Source organism: Cryptomeria japonica, chromosome 9 (assembly GCF_030272615.1).
Source record: "Cryptomeria japonica chromosome 9, Sugi_1.0, whole genome shotgun sequence".
In the NCBI taxonomy this organism is placed as follows: Eukaryota; Viridiplantae; Streptophyta; class Pinopsida; order Cupressales; family Cupressaceae; genus Cryptomeria; species Cryptomeria japonica.
The window spans coordinates 579471017-579488949 of NC_081413.1; the positions used below are offsets into that span (position 1 = coordinate 579471017).

The following is a 17933-nucleotide window of genomic DNA, read 5'->3' on the forward strand; positions in this document are numbered from 1 at the left end:
ACCACATAAATTACTTCAATGTAATGAACTTGGCCCTTGCCAAACATCTATGACCAAGCTCCCAAGAATCTTGGCATGAAGAACACTACTTGTTCCTTCTAAGCTCATTTCTAGTCTACTTGTCAATCTTTTCTGCCACAATGGGCTGCAATGTAGCTCTTTGAGAGTATGAAGTAAATCCTCCTTTTTGAAAATTACCTTTTCCCTATTCGACAGTAGGTAATTTAGGCTTAGATAAAAACTTGCTCCCCAATATAGATAGCTAAAGTGTTATAGCCCTCCTAAAAGAATCTTGCAGTGATAGAGGTGCAAAGGCCTTAACTAGACTTTTGAGGAGCTCAAATAAACCATCAATAAAGAGAAAAGTGATTCTCTTTTCTGATACATCAAGTACCATGACCACAACTTGCTGAAACAGCAACATAAAAATCCACTGAGGTCTGTTGTTTGATTCTAGCAAGATCCCTTAACTACTCATCCTTATCCTTTCACTTAAAGCTAAGTTACCGGTTCAGGTTCGGGTTTGGGTTCGGGTTCGGGTACGGATTCGTGGATTCGGCAAAAAAAAAAAATCTTGGGTACGGGTACGGGTTCGTCCGTATATATATACATATATTAATTATAAATTTTTATATATATACACATATATTATATATATGTTCAATATATACAATCCATACAAAAATAAAATATACAATGTGACTTTCCATACATAAATCATAAATGATAAATGATAAATCCATAATTGCCAATGCCAATAAATATTCATATATCGCAAATGTTATCAGTAAACTAATAACTAATATATGTTTTTTGACCCGTGGGCCCCGTTTTTGGGAACCCATGGGCCTGGGTTCACCCGGGTCCTCCTGGGTTCGACCTAGGTTCCACTTGGGTGCTTCCTAGGTGGTCAGGTTCCCTGTGGGTCCTGCGAACCCGGCCACCTGGGAAGGACCCGAGTGGAACCCAAGTCGAACCCGGGCCGGACCAAGACCGGGCACGAACCAAGACCCGGACCCAAGCCAAAAGGACAAGAACCAGTAACTTAGACATAAAGCAATCCAAAAATCTTTCACTGAAATCAACAAAATCATTCATGTAAACATGCCCTAATATGAACAATCCATGGAGTTACCAGTCATAGGCAACACCCTCCAAATGGCATGTGGCGAATTAAATGCCATCTTCCTCCATCAAAGGACTGATTGTAAAGTAGGTCTGCAAATTCTACAACCATGCTCAGGCGGATATTTTATTGCTGCCATCAAAGGTCGAATCATTTACTTTGTTCAGCCATTGTTGCAAGTCCCTCCTTTCATCATTCTAGTTGTTACTATGGGTTCCAATTGTTGGTGTTTGAAATAAGCCACACCCGGACCGATGATGGACTGGTCCAAGAGGGGCCAGTAGCTCAGTGGTAGAGCACTCCAGCAGCGTATGGAAGGTCCTAGATTCGAGTCCTAGCTGGTCCATGTCTCAACATGGTATCAGAGCCAGGTCCAGGCTAGGAGCCCCAAGCACACGAGAGGTGTGGCTTAGGGGGGGGTGTCGGTGTTCGAAATAAGCCACACCCAGACCAATGATGGACTGTCCAAGAGGGGCCAGTAGCTCAGTGGTAGAGCACTCCAGCAGCGTATGGAAGGTCCTAGGTTCGAGTCCTAGCTGGTCCATGTCTCAACACCAATTCGCTGAATTTGCTTCCTAAGCATCTCCAAATAAATAAGAAAAGTTATTGTGGCCTTAAAAACTTTCAATTTCTCTTGAAACTCCACAAGAAGTATGTCCAACTCCCCAGGAGTAATTGTCTCAGCCTCTTGTTATTCATTCTTCCATATGAACATGGGCTTAGCTAGTTTTTGAAGGAGACTTATTTGACTCACTGCTGGTCAGTCATGTGATGCTGATCTCCCTCTTTTTGAGATGCCTTCGTGAGATCTAGATTTTGCATGTTATTTTAGAAATATAACATTTGTGGCATTAATTCTAGATTTCTTTCTTGTCCCCACTGAATTCCTCCTATCAAAGTATCTTAAAACAGATCTGGCTTTCATCTTTTGTTATATTTTCATCGCTCTATCCTCATGTGCTGTTTTCTACTTCCTCTGTTCTCTCTTTGATATCTTATTTTCCTGTCACTCTCTAACATGTGGTTCTGAAATTTGAATTTTTGTGTGCGCGCACTTTTTCCATAGGCTAGCAAGTCCACAGCTCTGATACCAAATTACTGTCCTAGGCTCAATGCATACAAATAATCAAACATAGAAAGTCTCTAACAACAGAAACATCTTATATTATTTTCATAAAAAACATACATGCAAATGGAGAGCAACTAAACCAATACAACTCACTGGTAAAATGCCCAGCATACACATCATACAGTTTGAAATATCCTAAACACAAATGCAGTCATGCAATTATTCATCCTGCTGATCCTTGAATCGCTGCACAAATCAGAAATATTCTGCACCATGTGATCTCTTGAGGGTACTCGTCCCCAAGAGGACCAGATTAACATCTAAAAGGTTTGCTCTTCAAGTGTGAAGCAAGCTGCTGTAGCAATGTAACCTTCATGTAGCTGAAGTTGAATTTTGATTTTCTAATATTCAAAAAGATAATTTTTCTTTGCCTTACATGCTGTTTGATAGCCCAGCTCCCACAAAGCCAGTCCACTAACAATGACAGCTAACTTAAAATTAATTTCCTCAAACATATGCAGCCAATTGAACTACTCCCTCCAACTGTGATGCTGACTGAGTGGTACAGACAGGTTGGATACTAAAATTCAAACAGCTGCCTTATTTTATGGAGTGATCTCCTAACTTTATTCTAACTACAGACAGACTCACTCAGTTTATTCTGATTGAACGAATCCATCTTAATTTATTCTAACCATAGACAGAGCACTTGCTCAGTGATGCAATGTAAATATGTATGCATATAGCACAGGCACAGAAGTACACAACTGCCAATGCACTCAAGTACACGCCTACACACACATATACACACCCATACCCACATGCATGCACACCTTATCAAGCAATAAAAACATATGAAATACTTTCCAAGTTTTCAAATCTTAAAATCAACTTACATGAAAATTTATTTTACCATTATCCATTTCCATTAGCTTATTATTTTAATAAGGATCCTTGCTTATGCATTTTCCATACCTGTAAAGATTTGCTCCTGAGATAAACAAGGCCTTCATCACCCACACTGACACATCCAACCAATGTTAAGTTCTCAAGACAACTTAGATGTGTAAGAGATTCCAGACATTTGTTGGTTATCTGTGGCAAAACAGATCTTCTCAGTATGCAATGATCCAATTTCAAGTATGATAAATTCAATCACATTTCAGTCGTGCTAAATGTTGGGCTTGATTCAAAACACATGCAAACAAACAAGTGAACAATCCTTGAATCAATATTGAGGTAACAATCTCTATTATATATTGTGTTTATGACAAAAGTAGCATGACCCAACACTTATCACCAAAACAGTGCACTCGCTACAAATAATCAAGTACATCCTGATATGAAAATACCATCCAAGAATTCAATATTATGTTTGAAATAAACTTAAAATCTCCAACACTCAAAATCTAACAATCTAGCAATTAAGGAGAATCATACCAATATGACTCAAATTGGAAGGAGCAAACAGAAATGGTATGAATGAGGTTCAAAGGCTGTATGTATTTTAATATTATCTAAGATGTATGTAGTCATAGATATGATAAACATTTCTCATTTTTATGCGCAAAATTATGTGTGTAATAGATTGTATATGGATTCTTCAACACAAAGAAAACTGCACAGAAGAAGATAGTGTAATGTCTCTACTTTGAAATATAATTTAATAAAAATAATTATTATTATTATATTATAATAATAATAAAATACAAAAGAATAAAATATTTTAAAAATTAAATTAAAATATAAAAGAATATAAATAAATTTAATTAAGTTAATGAATGGCCAAAAGACATTGAAGGAAAAGTTGTGACTCCCTCAATAAAGAGATATAAAAGGGAGAAGAGAACCTCATTTGAGAGGGGGACAATTTGAAAATCACAAGTGCAGATTTGATTATAAAAGGTTGTGTCCCTTTCAGAAGGCAAAAATAATGAAGAGTTGCACTCTTTCAAAGGGTGCTAATGGTGAAAGGGTGTGTCTCTTGCCAAAGGGCATACATGATGAAGAGGTATGACCTCTCCCTCACATTGAGAGATATAAAAGAAAGGAATCAAAAGAATCCAGTGAGATCACCATCGATTAGATCAGATCAAAGCAGATCAGAACTGTTATTAAGTTACATGCACTAACATCCTTGCTCTTGGTGGTATGCATGAGGATGTGCTTAATATTGATGCCTGATAATGTTCTTATGCAAATTTTAATAGTAATATTAATATAGACTGCAATATGTATGACAGTCATACTTAATTTGATATATATTCATAATACATGAGAAGTTAGTATACTTACAGTCTAAATCATGTTATTACTGTCAGTATTGAAGAAGATGGGGATGAGATGTTCCAAAGAGGGGCAGTCTAAATCCAAGCAATTGGTTGAGTCCCAAGATAGGGTGGGGATCATCGACCCATAAGCCTTGAGGGTATAGACCCAAGATAGGTTAGGGCTTGGATCTGTAAACTTCGAGGGAGCCTATTGTATTTGGTCTCTAAGCGCTTTGGTAACATACATAGACCTTTCTCCCTTAAAACTGAATTAGTAGCAAGGTCTGATAACTATATTAAGAACTGTGCATAATGAAATTAATCATGTAATGAGGAAAATAAATAAGCAATTATTAATAACTAATAAATTGAAGAATATCAATGATTGGCTTCATGATTAGTCTCTCAATCAATTTTAGTATGTTGAAATAGATCAGGTAGGGGACATTACAAATGGTATCAGAGCTTTGATCCTGCCATCCTATAGTGTAAAGATGAATCAATGAATCATTCTAGTCAATAAGAAGAAATCTAACAATACGTCTATTTATGTGTATGCTCTGTGTTTGCATATATCCATGTGTATGCTTCATGTCTTTCATGTGTATGCTCCATGTTTTATTAATATTGGTAGATGACTCAATTTGAGAAAATTAAAATCGAAATTGCTCGAGGACAAGAAAATTTAGGAAGGGCGGACTGTCATGTCCCTACTTTGAAATATAATTTAATAATAATTATTATTATTAACAATAATAAAATACAAACGAATAAAAATTTAAAAAATTAAATTACAATATAAAAGAATATAATTAAATTTAATAAGTTAATGAATGGCCAAAAGACATTGAAGGAAAAGTTGTGACTCCCTCAATAATGAGATATAAAAGGTAGAAGAGAACCTCATTTAAGAGGGGGACAATTTGAAAATCACAAGTGCAGATTTGATTATAAAAGGTTGTGTCCCTTTCAGAAGGCAAAAATAATGAAGAGTTGCACTCTTTCAAAGGGTGCTAATGGTGAAAGGGTGTGTCTCTTGCCAAAGGGCATACATGATGAAGAGGTATGACCTCTCCCTCACATTGAGAGATAAAAAGAAAAGGAATCAAAAGGATCCAGTGAGATCACCATCGATTAGATCAGATCAAAGCAGATCAGAACTGTTATTAAGTTACATGCACTAACATCCTTGCTCTTGGTGGTATGCATGAGGATGTGCTTAATATATGATGCCTGATAATGTTCTTATGCAGATTTTAATAGTAATATTAATATAGACTGCAATATGTATGACAGTCATACTTAATTTGATATATATTCATAATACATGAGAAGTTAGTATACTTACAGTCTAAATCATGTTATTACTGTCAGTACTGAAGAAGATGGCGATGAGATGTTCCAAAGAGGGGCAGTCTAAATCCAAGCAATTGGTTGAGTCCCAAGATAGGGTGGGGATCATCGACCCATAAGCCTTGAGGGTATAGACCCAAGATAGGTAAGGGCTTGGATCTGTAAACTTTGAGGGAGCCTATTGTATTTGGTCTCTAAGCGCTTTGGTAACATACATAGACCTTTCTCCCTTAAAACTGAATTAGTAGCAAGGTCTGATTACTATATTAAGAACTATGCATAATGAAATTAATCATGTAATGAGGAAAATAAATATACAATTATTAATAAGTAATAACTAATAAATTGAAGAATATCAATGACTGGCTTCATGATTAGTCTCTCAATCAATTTTAGTATGTTGAAATAGATCAGGTAGGGGACATTACAGATAGCAAGAGAGTTGGGGTTTTCGATTGGAAAACTCCAATCTAAATATCTGGGTGCACCACTTTTTGTTGGGGATTGTAGAACAACGCATTGGGATGAAGTGATCAACAATTGTAGGAACAAGGTGGAACCTGGAAAAATAAGTGGTTATCATTGGCCGGGAGGGTTCTACTGATTAAGTCCGTTCTTGCTGTGGTTCCAATATACATAATGTCATGTTTCAAGATGACTGTGAAAGCCAATAATTGCTTGGAAGGGTACCTTAAACGGTTCTTATGGGAAGGTGCTAAAGAAGAAAAAAGGATCCCACTACTAAGTTGGGATACAGCTTGTCTACCAAAAGAGTCAGAAGGGGCAAGACTTAGAAGGATGGAACCACAAAATATAGCTTTGGGACCTAAACTTTCTAGGAAAATGCTTAAATCCTCAAATAAGTTGTGGTGTCAGATAATGCAAAAGAAGTATCTTGATAGTGAAGACCCTTATTGAATCATTACACAAGCTAATTCAGTTGGTGGATCCTCAAATAAGTTGTGGTGTCAGATAATGCAAAAGAAGTATCTTGATAGTGAAGACCCTAATTGAATCATTACACAAGCTAATTCAGTTGGTGGATCCCCAATATGGTGTTTTGTTTAGGATAGCACATTTTGTGGAAAATAGGAAATGGAAGGAAAGAAAAGTTTTGGATGAACTCCTGGAACGGGGAGATCCCAATTGTCGATCTACTGGAGGATAAATCTTGGCTACCAGTGGTAATTGCTGCAATTGGTGAGGCTGTTGCTGATTACGCTACAAATGAAGGTAGTGGGTTTGGGGAAGCATATGGATGGATCTCATTTAGTAGCGTTTCGATTCCAGTTTCAGTCAATAATACATTAAAGGTAATACTAGCCAAGAGAAGGATTATACTGACAGATGAGGAAGATAAACTTATATGGATGGATTCCAAGTCTGGAATTTACTCCATCAAACTCAGGTTTGAAATTCAGCATGCCCAGCGTGTGGAGAATACTTGGCCAAAAAGACTTTGTTGGAGTAGAAGATTACTATCTAAGGCCAGGGCACTTTTGCGGACTGTGTTGCATCATCGGATCCTAACTGGTGATAGACCGTGTACCATAGGTTTTGAGAACCCAAATATATATTCGATGTATATGCAAAATGAAGAGAGTGCATATCATTTACTTATAAATTGCAGGGTGGCATCTCAATGCTAGGACTCGTTCATAAAGGAGGTTGGCTAGTGTTTGGCAAGGCAGAACAATCTCTTCCATTTCTTGCTTTGCTGGCCTTCTTTGGGAACACATGGCACCTGGGGTGACATATGGATTACTGCCCCAGCAATGATAGTGTGGCAGATTTGGAGAGAGCGTAATGGAAGGATATTTAAGGAACAATGACTGGAGCCTGCAGAGTTGATCAGAAGAATTAATATATGTGAAAAGGCCAATGCAAATCAACTGAATAGAAAGAACCACTCTATTTCCAACTGAGACAACGAAATACACAAAAAATGGGGAAGTCTTTGTACCCCAAGCGGTTGTTTATCATCCAAAAATGAAAAGAGGAAAGAGGCAAGATGGTTGCCCCACCCCCCTCCCTGAGGTAGATTGAAGCTCAACTTCAATGGAGTGGCAAAGGGCAATCTGGGTCCTGCGGGTGCTGGATGTATAATTAGAGATGAGAAAGGAGATTGTGTTTCGGCATATTCCCAAAAATTGGGGACTGCCTCCAACAATGAAGCCAGCCAAACTTGAGGCACTTGGTAAGGGTCTACGGTTGTCTATTGAAAAGAATTTGGTCATTGAAAGTGATTCACATGCATGTATAAACATTGTCTGCAAGATTCACATCCAAAATTGGAAATTGAAAATATAATCATCAAAGATCTGGAGGTACCCTGACAGAATTCGTGATTATACGATCTCCCATGTGTATCGAGAAGCTAACTGGGTGTCAGATTTGTTAGCCAACAAAGGGGTGTCTCAAGAATTATTGGAGGATATTCATAATTATATCAGGGTGGATTCAGAAATTAAAGAAATAATCATAACAGAAAAGAATTGTTAGAACATGGATAAAAACGGGGCAGGATAAATCCACTACATCAAGTTAATTGATGTTATTGTTTGGTCACGAGTGTAACGAGACTTCTCTCTCTGCCGCATGCATATTTTGCAATGATTGATCAAACTTGTTGATATCCTGCTCGCTAAAAAGCTCAGAAACAGATAGATATCTCAGGTAGATCAAAAGTTGATTCAACGACAGGTGGTAGCGGTTGGATACATCCTTACAAGATGATGGATTTATTGTTACAAAAAATATATATAATCGAGAACTAGGTAACTGGAATTATCAGTGTCTCTCACACATATTGGGCAACATGACTGCATGGCACAGATAAATAGATCATGATTTTTTGTGGGCTTAGCCACACGTTGAAGGACTGAAATATCTTTTCACCATGTGCTGGGGCTGGGCAGGGTATGATATCTATTTATGGCCCAATTATTTCTTCTTATTGTATGCACTAGAGCGCTACTTTTGATCTAGCAAAGGTGTGGGCTGGAAAATCTTCCCTATTTTGGTGATCTTGGCTCTCTTGGGTGCTGAGTTTGGATGCTTTGGCAATCTCATGTCAGGAAAGAAGCATTTTAGTATGACCTTCAACTGCCTTGATGAGGATATTGGGCAGCAACTTAATCGATTGTTCAAAATGGGAGAGGTGGAGATCAAGAAAGCTGTGAATCAAATCATTGGTCCAAAACTTCAACACGGGGTTCATTGGCATGATGGTGTTTTGTTTAATGCCTTCTTCACAAATGTGATTCAGGCAACTAGATTGTATGATCATGGGGCTAGATTTGCTTACAGGGTTGTGAAAGAGAACTACTACATGATTGTCATCAATGAAATATCCAAAGTAAAGAAAAATCCAAAGACTGGGTATATAGCTGGGATTTTCGATGCAGTGGCTGTGGGTAAGAAGCAAGAAAATGGCTGAAGCATTGAAAATATTTAGGGAAAGCTTGAAAATGTGTGATAGGACCCCATTTGCAAATTATGTCAGTATTTATGGGGATTTGTTCTCTGTTGCGCAAATGGAGTGCATTAATGTACTTGCAGATGGGTTCAATACCATCTCACGCGCTGTGTAACCTTTTTTCTGAAATTTAATATAGAGAGCTACCCCCTCTGGTAGCACTTATCTTTATATATATATATATGGAATATACGTGCAGTTTAGCAATTGTTGACTGCTACCAAATAATGCCTAACTGAAAGCATTAGTTAGAATAAAGCACTACTTAAAGATTGGGCTTTCTAGAATGTATCCATATTCAACAATTTTCATGTCTAGTGTATTTTGATCACCTTGCATTGGGAAAATAGCTGTGGTCACCACTGGCTAGTTGACTTATTTTTATTGTAAATAGAAATTGAAGACAGACCTCAATCTTTATAAAACATTTTTTGCCTACAGGATTTGTCAGCATTTATTTATAAATCACAGAAAAGAATCGTAATGGAGGTTAACACAGCTTTCAATTTCACCAAACTAAAAAAAATTCAGAAATAGCATTGGAAAAATTTTGCCAGAGTTCATAACCTTCTAGATTCTCTATGAATGGATGATTACTTAGAATCTTCCCTACCTGTAAGAAAAGGTTTCATCTGCAACAGCCACACATTATGGAAAAGGGAGAGTGGTCCTTTTCAAAAAGCAGTGCTCCAAAACAGAGCCAAAAACCTTAATTTTGCCTTCACATAACAAGACCTACCCATAAATGCAGAAAAATAAAAAGATGGGATTAACAACAAGAGTTAACTAAAACTTACGTCAGATTCATACCTGTAAGTAAGACAGATCGAGATTCCGCAGCTCTTTACATTTGACAGCAATCAGCTCAACTCCAAGGTCTGTGAGCCCTACACACCACTTAAGATTCAAAGTCTCCAGTTTCCCACATCCAATAGCTATGCATCCAAGACCCATGTCTGTGATTTGCTTACATTTCACTAGTTTCAATGATTGCAAGTTCTGGGCATTTCCTAAAGCTTCAGCTGCATAATCTGTGAATTCAGTACAATTGGAAAGATCAACCTCAACCAAAGATTGACATCTTTCAACCAGCTCTGCTATGCCCAAGTGAGTGAAAGTCCACAACTTTGAGAGGTTGATGGAAAGCAGACGATTCCCAAGGATGCGAGCCACATGCCCTAAACTTTCATCTGTAATCTGGGAGCAAGGAGATAGATCTAAACACTGAATCTTGCTGTATCTTTGCAAAATTCTGGGTAGCAGCTCTGATCTCATTAACTGTACTTCCTTCCTAGACCTCGCTTCCAAAGAGAAAAAATGTTTGCTGACTAAGCACCATGACTCTCTATCTTTGGGATCCTGCAGTTTGTCAAGAATAGTTACAAGGATCTCATCATCCAAGATGCCCATGATTGACCTACACTGTACAGCCGCTCTCTTCATTGCAAGGGATTGAAATTATAAATCCACCCTTGTTTCCCAATACGGAAGCAAAGTGTGAAAAAACTAAAATCTCCTTTGTGATCTGAGACATAAAAAATAAAATCAAATTGCTAGACCTTCCCAGAATCCTTGGGGATATTCTGCCTTATCTATAGCTCAATGCAACTATTTATCAATTCACTCCATATTCGGATTAGCTTTTTGGGTAACTGGGTAATCCCAAAAATGTTGCTGCAAGATTGCTACAGAATCCACAAGCTGATTTTACAAATGTAAAAATAAATCATGATTTTAAGCCTTCTGCAAAACCTTACGGTAATATTATCATTTCTAATGAAGTGCAGAAGCCCATGCAGAGCTGAAATTTACTCTGAAAGCCAACTACTATTTCATATTCAAAAGAACTATTGCAAGCAGAGAATGAAGAGATTATTGTACAGTCCAGATATCAAAGATTAAAACGGGCTAGAAGAAAATGATTGGTTTAAAGACAATCACCACATTTTTAATTGATGCTGGTAGTCTCAGAGCTTGATAGCTTAAACACGATGATGGGTAGAAAGGTGCTTTTAAGATCTAAGATGTCAGCCCTGTGAACTTGATTGTAAATGAATGGCAGAATAGTTTCTGCTAGCAACTGTACCAATAGGAGGTGCAATGGGTGTGCCAACAGGAAGATCAAGAGAATCTCTTGGTTGATGAAATCTTTTATCACAAGGTTTTCAACCCTGGACTGACCATGCTGGTAGAAAAAGAGTGCAGTCAATTCCGATCAGCAGGACAACGAGTTTTATTTTCCTGTGTTGACGCTTGAGATGGAGGAGCCACATAAAACTAGAGTGGGATGGTGATGGTGCAGAGAATGGTGAAGACTATGTCTAAATTTTAAATTTTCTTTCCAATATATGACAAAAAAAAACGAGATGATTTCAGAAATGACAGATTTATGCATGAAAATGTACACAAAAAAGGACTATTGTTAATTAAAATATAACAATTTATATTAATAGAAGAGTTTGTGAGAATGAGAAACTAATAACAAATGATGTGTAGTTGTAAGTTTGGTTGTATCCCTTAACTTGTCCAATTCAGCGCAAATGGAGATGCCAATGCAATATTCCCATTACCACCGCTCACATCAAATCTCTACATCAATGATTTAGAAATAAACATAATGTAGAAACCAAACAATAAACAAGGTGTCATTACATGTAACACGACCGCAATTAGATGAATGGTCTATCTATCAAACAAGGGCAGTCTCAATTAGTACATAAAAGAGAATAAAAATTGTAATATTCATTGTTGCGAGGGCTGTTTATTGCAGAAAGCCCTAGAGCAACAAAAATGTCTGATCAAAGAGAGCGCTCTAAATATAACAAAACTAGTTACTGCCATTACCCAATATCTGAGCAGATACAGTTAAAACTAATGCAAAGCTTGCCATAATCGCAAAAAATAAAAACACCATAAGTCAGGTTTGCAACAACCAGCCATCTCAAGTCAGAATTGATATCTTCGCAACACATATAAATTACAACACATTCTTATCAACATCCAGTAAAGAAAAGCAAAGTATACATGTTACCAAAAATTAAAAAGATAAAATTACCATTTAATTCCTTCCAAAAACAGATCTAACCCCAACCAACATAGCCCATTTTCAAATTTATACAGATCATAATTTATTTTTTTTTATTTTAAATGACACATTTATATCAGCTGCGGGTCTCTAAAAAGCTTTTCAGTAATGAACCCCTAAAGAAAAACTTAATTTTTTCCGTCACGAACCCGTCAGTACAAATTTCAATTTTTAAATCCCTAAAACCTTTGTAGAAGTTTTTTTTTTAAAAGCTCAGTCCTGAAACCCTTGATTTTCGGTAACCACTGAAATCCTTAAATTTTCAGCACGACTGAAACCCGAAATAAAACTTTAAATATCGAAATTGAAAATTCTAATTCTTTTATCAAAATTACAAACAGGAATACAATGCATTGATACCTTCCAAATTCAAAAATGTCTGTAAATGCAAGGCCGCCCTGCACCTCGGAAATTGAAGGAATTCTGATCTGCAAAAGAAATGAGATAAATTGTGAAGAGAAAAAGTCTTTGGTAAGAGATGCAGAAAAAATTTTAAACCATTTTTCCCTCGTTAGAAGGTGAAATATTATTTACCTGCATCTGGCGGGGAAAATCCAAGCCTTTGTCGCAGTACAGAAAAACAGCCATCCCCGCTAACATGGACGACTCTTCCGTCTGGTACGATGTCTTCGGCGGCCCACTTAAATCTACAGGACATTTCTATCAAGGAACCGAAGCATGCGATAGCATATTTAGCAGCTTTTCTACACCCATGAAGAACTTCTGTATCTGCCTTCGGTACATCAGCCTTACGAGTCATGGAAGAAAGCGATGAAGGCGACATGGTATTTATTATTTTATTTTTTGGATTGCCCGGGAAATACCATTTACAAGCTCGGTTCCGGTGTGGGGTGAGTTTTCAGGTGGACGCAACTATTCTGGTTCCAAAACGGTACTATCGACTAACATGAAGTTACAAATGCATTACAGATTGTTGATCGTGAAAATTAAGGTTGTGATTTTTCGAAAGAGTCAATAATATACATGGTTTTGAAGGCATAATAGCTGCCATTGAAAGTCCACAATAGAAGATTTCTTATTGTGGAAGTTTTTATGTGAAATGTATGTAACCAATCCCATCCGGTGTACCTATAATGGAAGTTTTTACGGAAAATGTAGATAACCAATTCCATTAGGTGTACAATGGGTATGTCAAAAGGTGTGGAAAGTTAATTAGGGAAAATGTTGGTTTATTTTTTTTGCATATATTTGTGTAGTAAACTAAGTCAATTGATATAAAATGATATTTTTTGTGCAACAAATATCTCAGTGGAGAAGTGATAGCTTCAAATGAACTATGTATTCACTTACAAAAACCCAAACATGATTGAAACAAAACATCTGAATTAGGAAGATAATTAGGCTCCATTGCAACCATGCTCATGTTATGTTTATAATAGGGAGAGGAGGAGAGAGGGAGAGAGAGAGGGAGAGACAAAGGGGAGAAGAGTGAGAGAGAGGGGGGGGGATAAGGAGACAGATGTAGAGAGGAATATAAAGATAGAGAGAGAGAGAGAGAGAGAGAGAGAGAGAGAGAGAGAGAGAGAGAGGAGAGAGAGAGAGAGAGATTTGAAGTGATATATAGAGAGAGGTAGGGAGAGGAAGAGCTATAGGGGTGGAGAGAGTTGGAGAAATGATGAAAAGAGATAGAGGGAGAGATGGAAGAAGAAAACTTAGTGAAGGTAACAAAATAATGATTAAATGATGAATTTTCTGAACTTATAGAAGGATAGGTTTCTTGACATTTCATATTTGAAAAATATTTTCAGCCTTTTTGATGGCCTAAGGTATGCATTAATGCTTTTAAATTAATTATATGAGTAGAATGAGCAAATGAGACGAGAGGAGAAAGAGAGGTAGATATAAAAAGAGAGATAAGGATATGTGGGAAGAGTTATAAGAGAGAGGGAGGTAGAGATGGAGAAGCGGGAAAGAGGAAGAGAGATAGGTAGAGGAGGGAGAGAAATAGGTAGAGAGAAGAGGGGGGAGAGAGAGATATGGCTCAATATATAGAAGGATGGGGAGGGATAAGAGAGGGACGTGAATAAAAAGAGAGTGTGAAAGAAGAGGGGAGAGAGAGAACAAGAGAGATGGATTGGATAAGTGAGAGGTATAAATAGAGAGGGAGGGAGTGAGAGAAATAGAGAGAGGAGAGATGATAAGTATAAAGATATAGAAAGGAGTGATATAGAGAGAGGGAGAGATAGGGACAAAAAGGAGAGATATAGAGATAGAAATAACTTGGGAAAGATAGAGGGTGTGTGTGTGAGAGAGAGAGAGAGATGGAAAGATTAATAAATAGGAATTGATACACACACACACACACACACACACACACACACAGAGGAGAATTATAGAGATATACAAAGAGAGAGATTGAGAGAGAGAGGGAGGGGGGGAGGGGGGGAGGAGTGAAATGAAGAAACATCTTAAACACTAAAAACCAAATAATATAGTGACTAAAATAATACAGGATAGAAAAAAGGAGCAATAATTGTTTTTTTAAATAGGTAGGTCATTCCCTTAGTTAGGTATGATAACCTCACTTTCCATTTACACCTAGATTGAGTGAAATGAAGAATTGTCTTCTCAAATATTTAACAACAAATAGACAACTTGAGCAATACATGATAAAGAAGAAACAAATAAGAAAAACAATAAGAACAAGTGGATCATTGCCTTAGTGAGGTATGACAACCTCACCTTCCATTTACAATGAGACAAAAGAATGAAATGAAGAAATGCCTTAGCAAGGTATGAAGTTCTTAGCTTCTATTTCAAGCTAGATGGATGAGGGCATTGAACACAACCACCAAATAGACCTCTACATCCTCTAGACAATCTCTTCCTACAAATGTTCAATTGTCTCCATTGAATCCCTTTGAAGCCATGAGAAAATGAGACCTGAAGTGAACAACTATAGGTGAAATATGCAACACATTTTGAGGAAGAAGACAATTGGTAATGAAGTGTTGTGCATTGTTTACAGTTATGTATTGTAGCATTGAAGGTGACATCATTTCATATCTCTACATGCCATTGCACACAAATGCATGAAAGTGGCATTACTAAATGCATATGTGTGAGAGTTGAGTGTGGAATAGTGAAATATAAATGTGTTGGTGTTTGATGAAACATGAATTTTGCATCACATGAACATGTCAATGGAAACAAGGCATTAGTTGTTGATAATCTACCATTTGGTAGTCCACGTGCACTACATTTGATTAACCATTATTTTAAGGAGGAAAAAAAATGTCTTTATGATAGCCTCTTCCACATATACGATGAGTCAAACACCCCGCAAAACAAATTTTTAAAATTGTCCCTTAATTGCACACATAGTTGATTTTTTTTTTTTCCTTCGTAACACATAAAAATCCATATCAACCTTAAAGGGTAAAGTGCCACCATCACATTCTATCCCCTATATTCAATCACACTATTTTTTATCTACAACTCCAAATATTTTATTCTATTTTTAGATCCAATCAAGACATATTTGCAACCCCAACCATAATATTCAAAATATATTATTTTTTATTTTTAATCCTAAATATTTTATGTAGAGATGTATTCCCTTAAAATAGATAATTAATAAAGATCACATAGACAATTGAGTTACATATTATTTCAATCCTAAATGATGTGGATTAAGTTTATAACCATGATGCCCAATCATCATAATCTAGAGTTATCTATTTGCAATTATTTCATTGGCTTATTGGTGATGCAAAAAGTGTTTTATAGTTTTTCTTGGAGACCATTTTTTATTACGCCAAAGGCATTCCTTATATGAGAAAGATATACTAACTTTACAAATTGACAGTTTACAGCTTTCTAAAAACATGCAAGATGATTGAAAACGTGTTGGTTGTTGATTTCCCCGTCTACCGTCTTTTTTCCCTCTGGTCTCTCACCGTTTTTACTTCTTGTTCGTCGTAAATATAAGCTTTATTTCATTCAAGTGAGCAAGTAAGTGGTCACATCTATACAGGTGTCTACAGTTGTCAGATTATTTTCGTCGATATTTTCCTTGTTACCCTCGAAACAAGTAAAACTTTGTTTCCATTAAAAACGACCATTTCTAACCATGTGATGTTGTTGCCATAAGTGTCATTTATTTCTGCAATATTTTCTGCCTTCCCCGAAGGAGTCATTCAGACTATTTTTCTTTTAATCTTTTAAGTAAATAGCATCAACCATGATACATTTTTAATAACCTCATTTTCATACAAAATTGATCATTGTAGTAAGCCTATAAAAAACATTTCCATTCCAAATTTAAGCATATGGATTTATGTTGAAGAATAAATTCAACAGCTACTAGCTGTTTTTCTTTGATTAAAGATAACAATATTTTAACAAATCTATGTTACTCTTTAAAATATTTTTATTTTATTAATGATATTTTATTAACATTGTTAGTTTTATTTTCATTATAGATTATATTAAAGTTAAGATATATAATTACATTTTTAAATTTAAATTTTAAAAATATATATGTATATAAATCGGTTTCTTACATGTAATCTTTAAATATTCTATTCTAGTTATTACAATTTTCATTTTTTTGTATCTGGTACCATACGTTAAGCATGGGCACTCAATTACAACCGTGCTCAATTACTCTAACAACACTAGCCCTTGAATTATTTGGCTTAATTATATATATCTAAATTAAACGATTGATGGATATTAAAGTTTTTTTTATATTAATTGTATAATAGTTTTTAGTGTTAAAATAGAAAACTAAATATATATTAAAACGATTTAAGTTTGAAATTTATTTTATTTATTTATTGATTTTATGAACTTACATGTAATAATGAAAATTTATTAGAATAAAATTCATGAATAATTTTTTTTCTTTTTAAAATTATATTTATTATAGAATAATTATATTTAAATTTTAATATTAATTTATATAAAAAAATAAAAATATTGATCAATATGGGGTTCACCCTGCAGTGCAACAACATCGTTGCAAGTCGTGTTGGTACAATGCTCTGAGTTCACAAATCTCTTGAAAGTTGTATCAGTTGTAATGGTTTGTTTGTGTGCCCAAGGTGTTCGTGGATTTCGGTTGGTGGTTTGGCACCTTTCTCGATGGTGAGTGGCCTGGCTTTGACGGTCGTGGTGTTCATGCCACGCTAGTTTCTGCACTGACTGTTCCTGTGGTGGGTTCCCTTCGTGTTGCGGTTGTGTTTATGCCACACTGGATGCTCCCAATCTCTAACATGCGCTAACTGATTCCCCTGATGCTTCATGCAAGGGTCAAGCCATTACACTCGAAGCTGTAGGCATGTGATGCAAATTAGGAGAGTAGTATTCGGAGAGATAAAGTGTTAAAAATGGACAGATAAGGTGAGAGCAGAGTGATAAGGAGAACATAGTGATAAGGAGAGACGATTGCAAGATTCAATTAGGAGGTGTTAATACCTCATCATAATATATTTGAGGATGGGGTCCCCCTTTGTGGCCCCACTGGTTCAAGCTCCAGTCTAAAGCAGTCACCTATCAAATATATATATTGATCAATATAAAAAGTG

General features: G+C 36.2%; 1 protein-coding gene across 1 annotated transcript in view; it reads right to left on the reverse strand.

Annotated features, from left to right (window-relative positions):
• The window catches only part of LOC131051729 (uncharacterized), a 101583-nt gene that overhangs the window by 28705 nt on the left and 54945 nt on the right, over positions 1 to 17933 (reverse strand). Inside the window, exons 9-12 of the mRNA XM_059211775.1 lie at positions 12916 to 13041; positions 12742 to 12809; positions 10107 to 10752; positions 3171 to 3290 (exon numbers count right to left, since the gene is read on the reverse strand). Coding sequence (XP_059067758.1) covers positions 3171 to 3290; positions 10107 to 10752; positions 12742 to 12809; positions 12916 to 13041 — 960 coding nt within the window. The remainder of the gene's footprint in view (positions 1 to 3170; positions 3291 to 10106; positions 10753 to 12741; positions 12810 to 12915; positions 13042 to 17933) is intronic.